Raw genomic sequence first — 9870 nt, 5'->3', positions numbered from 1 at the left:
TGTCCAAATGAAGTTCTTAGCAATGTATATTACTAATCAAAAATTAAGTTTTGATATATTTACAGTAGGACATTTACAAAATATCTTCATGGAACATGATCTTTACTTAATATCCTAATGATTTTTGGCATTAAAGAAAAATCCATAATTTTGACCCATACAATGTATTTTTGGCTATTGCAACAAATATACCCCAGCGACTTAAGACTGGTTTTGTGGTCCAGGGTCACAAATGTGTCTGTCTTCATTTCAGGCTGCAAAGCAACAAAATGTGATTATTTTAAAGGGGGGGAGGGGTGATTATTTTCTATACCCACTGTAAATGAACAATATATACTCTTTCTCTGTGTTGCCTGCACTAAGATATGACTGACTGTTTGTCCGTAGAAGTCCACAAGTCCACAAAATGCACCTTTGCATCATCCTGCAAGCTTTTTACAGTTCCAGGGTTTTTGATAAAAACTACAAATCAAACATACACATCTTTGTATTCCCACACATGGACCGTTGGATTGACAGACGGGAGGTGACAAAATCAGAAGTGCATTATGGGTGTTGAAGTTTTGGCAAAAGGGTGTTTTCTCTAGTCACGTAGCTCCAATTTAAAAAATTGTTTAGTATTTTCACAATTTTTTTTTTTTTACCCCTTTAGTGATTATTTTTATTCTTCTGTTATCTAAAACTAAAAAAAGTTTCCTTAATTGAAATAAAACTGAAGTAAAATAAGATGTAAATTAAAATGTTGCCTTGGCATCTAAACTGACCTGAAATAGGTTTAATTTGAAATACTAAATCTGGAATAAAAATAAATTAAAACTAAAAATATTAAAAAAACTAAATAAAAATATAAAACTAGCAAAACTATAACCAAATGAAATTACCGACTGACTTCTCTCTGGTGACATATGGCAGACTTCTCCAGTCATTTAGTCTGAAGTTTAAGTGGACTAAATCAGCGCTTCTCAACTTTCCTGTAGCCCCCAGCACATGTTTCATGTTTATACACACCTGATTCAGGTCATCAGTTCATTAGTGATTTCTTATATTCTGATAATAATTGTGTTGTCACATTATAGATTAACCACACAATAAACTGTTTTGTCATTGTATTTATGGAAAGGAAGACTGTGTGCTATGTTGACTGCTGTAAAATGCAATAATCCCTAGCAGATGACAAAGAGGTTGCCAGGTGCCCAGTGTCATACTCCTGCTGTCAAACAGGTGTCTGCTGCACACCACATCTGGCTGCTAATCACCTAGCAAATTTTGTAACTAGGGCAGCTTTGTAACACAGTAAATAGAATGACAGTGCATTTAAAATTGGATTAATGTCACATATACATCAAACCAACGTGTAAGTTAGTGGTAGAAGGCTTGTTCTCATCATATATATACATACTGTATATATATTGTTTTTCTTGATTTCGTTCACATACAGACATCATATAGACTAAAAAACAACTCTGTTCACAGTAAAGAGTGTTTGTTGGCATGTATTTTGAGTGTATGTTGATGTCTAGTCTACGTGCAGTGTGTTTTGAATTTTTCCACTTGTTAAACCATTTGCCTTTCTGTCACAGTGACTGGCTTGTCAGTAAACCTGTACAACAAATATTGCCTAACTTGATATACTTGTTACATTTTCTCTTATTTGTCTTAGTTTCAAGCACATGTGATGCCAAGAGTGAATGACGTCATGTAGGTAGTTCTTGCTTCCTTAATACTAAACTATAGACATTTAATTGCATTCAATTCTGGTTCAGATTATTGCTTTTACCCTTGATAGACATAATTATATGGTAATGTTGTGTAAATCAGTACTGTTAACTAAAATTAAAAGTTTTACAAAACATGGTTAATTGAAATAAAAATATATAAATATTACATTAAAAAAATAACTAAAGGAAAATTAGAAATGTTGCCTTGCCAACTAACGGTTAAGTTTACAGTAAGTACTGAAATTTCTAAAGCTGAAATAAAAATAAATTTAAAATAATTAGAAATAATAAAAAGCATAAACTAATAAAATGACAATCACTAAATTACTAAAACTGAAATGAAATAATTGTAATTAACACATTGTAATTGTGGTTTCTCCTGCATTACTCTCTTAGCTTTATATGTTTGTTGGTCTCTAACACATTGGGACACATGAGGTGACTGTTTTCCATGCTGCTTTCTGTCTCAGGAGAAAGAGAGGGAGTCTGGGAGTGTCTTTGTCCTATTATATGGATCTTTACCCAGACTGAACTATCAATTATTTACAAGGCTTCTTGCTCATAAAAAGAGCACAAGAAATGCCAAAGCCTGAAATGGCACGACAGGCCGTAGAAAGGTCAATCCATCTTTGTTGCTTTTCACAAAATGAGGATGTATTAATGGCATTTTATTTGACTGGCCACTGTGAGGAGTAATCCAGAATGTCACGAACACATGTGTGACTGTCCTTTTGTCCTGAAGCCACATACCTGACAATTTCATATGTCAAGTTAACTCCCTATGCCACGTCAATATGAAACCAAATAAAATGTCTCTAAGGCCTGGCAGATATCATTCATATAGTTGTTCTGATAGATCATACCTGTGTCTTTGTAAACGGCACAAGAGAATCTGAACACATTAGCCAATCAGCACACTTCTCTGCCTGTCTGACATTGAGTGTGCTGTCTTGAGAGGGTGAAAAAAAAACCCAGACCCAAGTTTTGGTTCATTTGATTGGTGTGCACAAGCGAAATATACCTGGGTCAACTTGTAAAGATGGTCTGCGATGGTTCACAATTGTTGGCAAACAGGGTTTATTCTTGAGTATAAGATTTCTTTGAGTTTCTCGGTTCCCGTGTCAGCAGGTCTATTTACACAGATATAACCGTGATCACATCCTCATGTTCCAACAGCTGAGGTGAAGAATTGGCACAGTTACTGAATAGCCTTTTGTTGAAATCATGTTCACTCTCCTAAGCACCGATTCAGCAGCCCAGCTCTGGATTCTTCAAATACCTTTTTAATAAATGTAACTTGCGTATTTCAACATTTCATTCCACAGAATAGTCTACATGGAATCTCTAATTCACTTTATTCAAGTATATATTTACACAATCACACTCTAAACCTGATTTGCTTTTCCACAGGTTTTCTACACAACTGTCCAGATGGGTTGCAGTTGCTGTAGGATGATAAAAAGGTAAGACGGACGGTATAAATAGCAGAGATTCTTTATTCTCAAGTATTCTTTCTTGAAGATCCTAGATATTTCTCACATAACTGCTGTTGTTCACCAGCTCAGCCAGACTGTAGTTTCTCTAAAGCTGACCTTGGACCAGTTTTTGGTTGTGATTCAGTCTGCCAGCACTGCTCTGTTCTCTGTCAATATACATTTTATTTTAGTTTGTATCTTTCACTTCAACGTTTATGTGGGTTATTTTGATGCAGGGAGTTTATTTCACGGTAAATACACACAGATATTCACACTCTCTAACCTGCCCTTTAATTGCTCAGAATGTCACATTTCTGGGCTTAGTTTGAGCTGCATGAATTGCCTCATGCACATACTACAAATACAAGCTTTCTTTTGGCATTTAACATTAGTGTGTAGTCTGATTGGCTTTGTGTCAAATCTGTTAAACAACACCCACACATTTTAATTTATATCCACTGGTGATGAGGAGAAAGTACATAATTCTAAGTGATTATTAAGAAATACCCCTTTTTACCTACTGCAAGTGTGTCCAATGCTGCTTCTGCAGGGCCAAAAAATTTAAAGTTTAGCTGTAAACCTAATCAAACACACCTGAACCAGATAATCAAGGTCTTCACAATCACAAGAAACATCTAGGCAGGTCTTTGGAGCGGGGTAAATATCTATAGAAAGGTGGCCCTCCAGGAGCAGAATTAGAAACCCTTAATGTTTAAACATCACAATACTTCCTTTTTACATTGCGCAAAGGGTTGTGGGCAATATTAGCTGAAAAGATACACATTTTCAAACACATTCCCCTGGGAACAGTATATAATCCAGGCACCTGTTCAGGGTGAATAGAATGCGAGTTCCCAGGCTTTTCTTGGATTATGTCAGATCCTGCTAATAAACATTAGCATTCTACTCTGTTGCAACTTTTACCAGGCAAAAATGCCTCGCATTGCTAGGCAGTGTGTGTTGTTTAATGGAGGTAATGTTTACTAAGGGTAAAATTCCACTTTATACACCCCGAAACTGTTAAACTGAAATGGATTTCAACTGAGGTGCATAAACGTGGAGAATTTATAATGAAGCTAATATAATTCATCTCATGTAACACATTGTATGAAATTCACTAAATGTTTGGAATATGACACAGGTTACATGCAAAGGACAGACAGATAAATACATGAACACCTGAGGTTGACATTGGGCTGAATGACCTGCATGCCTCTTTCTTTCCATGTGGATTTTCAGTGGAAAAGGGGAGTGAAAAACAGAAGGATCTCAGCAGGGAGTGTCTGACATAAATGCATCAGGCTCACTTGGCACACACACACACACACACACACACACACACACACACAAGTTGGGATTTGTGTCTCTCATTCTTATGTTGGATTCACACTTTCCCTATTTGATACCTGTTTGTTGTGTAATTTGGTGTAAATACAGAAATGTAAATACTGTGTTATGTAATAAGTTGAAAAAAAATAAAAAAATCCCTAAAAGGGGAAAGAGGACACAGTATGATGTTATAACTCATAGACCTGTTTGTCATTTCAAATGTCGTTTCGCTACACTGGTTGTGCTTTCGTCAGTAAGGGCCTTTGCCTGTGCTATGCAAATTATAAGTGCATTCAAATGTCCTGCACACATCAGTTGCCAGTAGAACCCAAAAGAGGAACAGCATTTTATATATTATGATGAAATTGACAACCAGAGGGAATTTATATAGATGACGATTAGGAATGATGGTCAAGATTGGAGGCTGGATAAATGGATAACAAAATGTTTGTTTACAGACTTATGAATATTATTTGTTTATTGCAGATAATTATTCAGAAGAGTTTTGACAGAAAGAGTCCAACCACATTTTGATTTTACATGGGGTGTTTTACATGGGGTGACTGAATCTGAAGTCAATCATACTACAAAAATAGGCTGCCATGGAAAAACTCAAATTATTCAAAATAATGTACATTTTTTTTAAATAATGCCGCCCGTCTGCACAAACGGCTATATAGAAAACACCAAAGAAACTGGTAGAAATGTGTCTAGACTGTGATCAAAACGGAACTGAATTACTGATTATTTCACAGTCAGAAAACAACGTTTCTGAAAGTGATTTTACAATATAAATATAATACAGGGATGTCCATTCTGGAGGACCACCTTCCTGTAGAGTTTAGCACCAACCTGCTCCAGCTTACCTGTCTGGAAGTTTCTAGTGATCCTGAAGGTCTTGATTAGCTGGTTCAGATGTGTTTAATAGAGTGTGGCAGGAATGTGTCGATTTGACACATTCTTCTGAATGATTGTAACTGCTACAAAGAGATTCCTACAAAGAAAGGAAATTATATATTTTAAATAAATAGATCAAAATAATAAATGTATAAAATAATAAGTTAAAAATAAAATGTACTGCAATCACTGAATTAACTAACTTTAATTATGTCTCTAAATTACATCTGGCCAGAGAATTTCATCTATATCACAACATATATTCTCACAAGTCATGACTTTTTATTTTCAAGAGAAGAACTCTTCAGCTAAATTCAGGAAAGGAGAATATGGTGAAAGATGGGTGATGTTCAACCCACTCTCGCGCCAGTGCTAAATGGTGAAATTGGACATTGTCCCAAAAAACTACAAAATTTTGATTCATTTGCTCCTTATTGACCTGTGGTAAGAGGATTTCATTGAGAGAGTTTAAAAAATATAGGAGCCCTTCACTGTTGAATGGGCTCAAGACAACATTGTGTGCCACAACACCAGTGGTTGAAATTGCGACACACATAGTGACATTGCCTCCTGGTTGTCCAGGGACATTGACTGTGGCATGATGGGCAATCACATTCCATTCTTGTCTCTGTTTTTTGTTGAGACTGAAGCCAGCTTCATCAACATACAGCTACTCATAATGAGTTGCACTGCTATCCAGTTCCAAAGTCCTCTAGAGTAAAAAGAACAGAAGGTACAATATTGCAGTGGTTTGACAGTAGTGGTATTGCTTGTAAACTTGACACTATAACTGTTGCTGAACTTTAAGTACCCACTTTGACGCATCACTAGGCTTAGAGACACCTGAGTTTTTCCAGAGTGTAATAGTATATGGATACATAATGCCCATGAAGTACATAACTTTGTATTTGTAGTAAAAGTACAGTAATTGTGTGGCAGGCACATACTTGAACAATTGGAACCACAACTCCTTCAATCTGTCTGAGCTCTTCACGTTGTTTACTTGCTTCATCTGGATGGAATTTCTTCTTAGAACACATACAATTGTGATAGGACTGCAATGGTGACTATCATGAAATGGTTGATTGTCCTGTATTATTCTTTGCTGAATTTCTTTGAGGCATTGTTGGTGTTGTTCTGGACCACCATGTCAACAATAGCATGTTTTTGTGCATTTGAAAATATCGTGCATTCTTTTTCGTCCACCTGAATGTAGGGCCAACAAGTAGGGCCAGTTACAGTAGAGAACTAGAACTAGAAATAGACAAGACTCTAGACTAGACTCATAGAACCAGAATGGTATAGTTACTTATTGGTTTTCCCTCTGAAATGTTATATTTTATATTTAGCTGAATTCTCTGGCTGCCTTCTCTCAATGAAAGACCATGATATAATGAAATGATATAACATGGTCAACAAGGGTGGCTCTGATTTTATTTGAAACCCATCTGTACGCTCTACCTCTTCTTCCACCCTGCAGTCCCCTTCCTTTTTGTTCATGTCTTCTTACATTTTCTTCTTTTTCACTATACCATCCCCCTCCAATCCACCCATCTCTTCTCCCTCTACTCTTCCCTCTTCTCCTCTTCCTACATCCTTAACTCTTCTTGCTCCTTCTCCTCTTCTTACACCCTGTCCTCCTGTCCCTTCATCTCCTTCTACCTCTTCCACCGTTCTTCTCCCTCTCACTACACTTCCTTTTCACCTTCTCATTCTTGTTCTTATTCTTTGCCTTTTTTTCTTTTCCCTTTTCCTCTTTTATAATTGTTGTAATTGAGATAAATGTTTAAACAATTAGGAAATTTGCATTTCTTTTGTTTGAATTACTCAACAGTCAATTTGGAGCTAATTGAAAACATATCAAGTGCAACTGAGAATTTAGCAAATGAAAGAGTTTTGTTGCATTTGGAAAAATGGTAAATGCATTTTTGTGATTTGTGTAAAACCAATTTATAAAGTTGCAGTTGTCTTTTCCTAATATATTAAAGCTTTGGTTGGCTGTATGAACTATTGTGAAAACATTTTGCTTAAACATTGTGCACAGTGTTTTGAGAACATTATGCATGTGATTTCTAATTTGTTTAACTAACAATTTGTTTAGGATAATTACAAAGTGTTCAGATCATTATGTTAACTGTTTTGAAAGCAGTGACCTAAGTTTGAAGAAATGTGTCAAATCATTTGAGGAAAAACTGTAAAACCCAGAAACAAGTAGAATTTTTGAACTTCCATCATCCTAAAGTGAATGGGTTTTTGGTTAAAAATAAATAAATAAATGCAGTCTGACACAAACTCAAGATATTTTCACATTTCATTCTACATAAAATACACCCTACTAACAAATGACTAAATGGGATTACAGTGATTGCGAGCAGGAAAACTCATCTACTCTGCTCTATTCTGCTATTACAACCTCACTGTGTTTATAATCTTCCTGTTGCAAACTATTCTAACTCAAAATGTCCAACTTGTAGATTTTAAAGATTGAAATAAGTTGTCAGAATATTAGCTTGGTCACATTGAGGTCATGCAATCACAACAGTGTCATTCATTTTTAGCCTAGCTTTAGCTTTTTTCCTCTGGCTATTGTATTTAGACTTAAAAATTCATACATTTATTTTCTGGAGTAATCCAAAAGCCAATGGAAAAAAGGAACCTGGGTAATACTAACCTGGATGGGCCTACAAATGTACATCAGTGTGTTTAGTGGTTGAATGATTAGTGGTAGAACTATAAGTGTTTATTTGATTGCCAATGCTGATATCATTAGAGAACAGGGTGGCCGATAGATAATATAATGCTGATATACAGTATATGATAATTATCCATTCTCGTCTGTAAGCTTGTGGGGATGCTGGAAAATATCATATCACACTGTTAATTGATAGTAAACAACATGCATAACAATTGTTGAAATTCAATTTATTTTTCATTATGAAAATGAATCAATATTTAAAAAATTACTTTTTTTTTAAATATACAAAATAAACCCTTTAATACTTTACAGAGCAACTTTATGATTCTGTAATCCTATTATAGTATTTTTTTACAGTAAACTAATGAAGAATGGGAGCTCCTGTGTATCTGTGCTCAAGAACTGGCATTCTTAAGCGCTGACAAAATAAAGGTCCTGTTCTGACACTTATCAGCCAAACAGAAAAACTTTGTGATAATTAAAAAATGCAAATATCATCAAGGCCAATGTATTGGTTGACCACTAGCTTTGCTATGGTGTTATTTGATTTGTAATATGTCTGGGTTATTTGACCTTTATTTGAATCTTAACCGGGTTATAATATTAATTTCCACCAAAAAGGCCACCAGAAGTTCATTTCATTAAACCCTTTCCTCAACCCCCTCTCTGTTGCAGTTACATCTATGACCCCTCAGCTCCTGTAGAAGTTCCTGGTCAGAAGCGGGACCCCACCAGCAGCTGTCTGTATCAATCTCACAGATTCCCAGAGGAGGTGGACCACATTCACAAGAAACAGGGCTTCCACAACCTGGCATACAGCAACCAACCCAGTCCGACCAAACTCGACATAGACAACAACCACATCAACCGGCTCCATGCTAACATTCCAGGCGAGCAGATCCGATCGAGCCCAGCAGAGGGTGACCCGAGTCTTTACATCCTCCAGCCCGAGGGCAAGGGGACACCCATAAAAGCCGCCCCCACCTTACGCACCAACCCACCCATACAGAACGATTCGTTGTTGGGAACGGAACCGGGCAAGCGAGAGGACAGATTTCGAGACTCTGGGCTGGGCGGCGGAGGGATAACAGACGGGACAGAGGGATCAGATGGATATCCCTATGGACAGGAGGATGAAGATGGGGACAGGAAGAGCAGGCTGGCCGTTACTCCGGACACGGCCGATGAGGAGAGTGTGCTGTCTGTGGACATACACACCAGCAGTACGAGCCTCTCCTCAGCAGACACAAATCTCATGGTAGAGGACAGAGAAAAGGAAGGACCCTCGATCGTGAGAGGAGCGCAAGAGAGAGAGAAAGAGATCGATTGTGTGAGCGTCACAGACTCAATGGTGGCAGAGGCCTTGGCCGCTCTCGATGCTGCAACTGCGGGAGAGGATTCTGAGTGACGGTCAGGTGACACACTAGTTCAATGTTTCCCAACCGGGCTGCCGTCTGTCGAGAGCAGGGGTGCCGTGTAAAAAAATCATTTTTTCATATTTTTAAATTGCTAAAATGTTCAAAAAAGCATCTATTATATAATATCCATTTCTGATGTCGCCAATAATTAGAGATGCACCGAAATTTCGCCTGCCGAAAATTAGTTCACCGCTCATGATTCACTTTCACGTGGTGTGACGCTCTGCGTATTATCCCGCTCTATGCGTGTGCGCTCCGCTCAGTCGCTCCACTCGTATACCGTTCATGCTCATCGGAACAGCAAAGTCCACTCAAAAATTGAGCCGACAGGAAACATC

The 9870-nt window shown here is 37.2% G+C and overlaps 1 protein-coding gene across 1 annotated transcript in view; it reads left to right on the top strand.

The window, feature by feature from the left end:
• LOC107661960 (uncharacterized) overlaps positions 1-9532 on the top strand; it is a 17088-nt gene extending 7556 nt beyond the window's left edge. Inside the window, exons 2-3 of the mRNA XM_016451784.1 lie at positions 3129-3181; positions 8790-9532. Of these exons, the coding sequence (XP_016307270.1) occupies positions 3150-3181; positions 8790-9522 (765 nt within the window). The 5' untranslated portion in view covers positions 3129-3149 and the 3' untranslated portion in view covers positions 9523-9532. The remainder of the gene's footprint in view (positions 1-3128; positions 3182-8789) is intronic.
• The last annotated feature ends 338 nt before the right edge of the window (positions 9533-9870 follow it).

This window comes from Sinocyclocheilus anshuiensis, unplaced genomic scaffold, assembly GCF_001515605.1.
Source record: "Sinocyclocheilus anshuiensis isolate Anshui unplaced genomic scaffold, SAMN03320099.WGS_v1.1 scaffold603, whole genome shotgun sequence".
NCBI lineage: Eukaryota > Metazoa > Chordata > Actinopteri > Cypriniformes > Cyprinidae > Sinocyclocheilus > Sinocyclocheilus anshuiensis.
The sequence above is the reverse complement of the archived record's forward strand: the minus strand, read 5'-3'. Positions and strand labels throughout refer to the sequence as shown.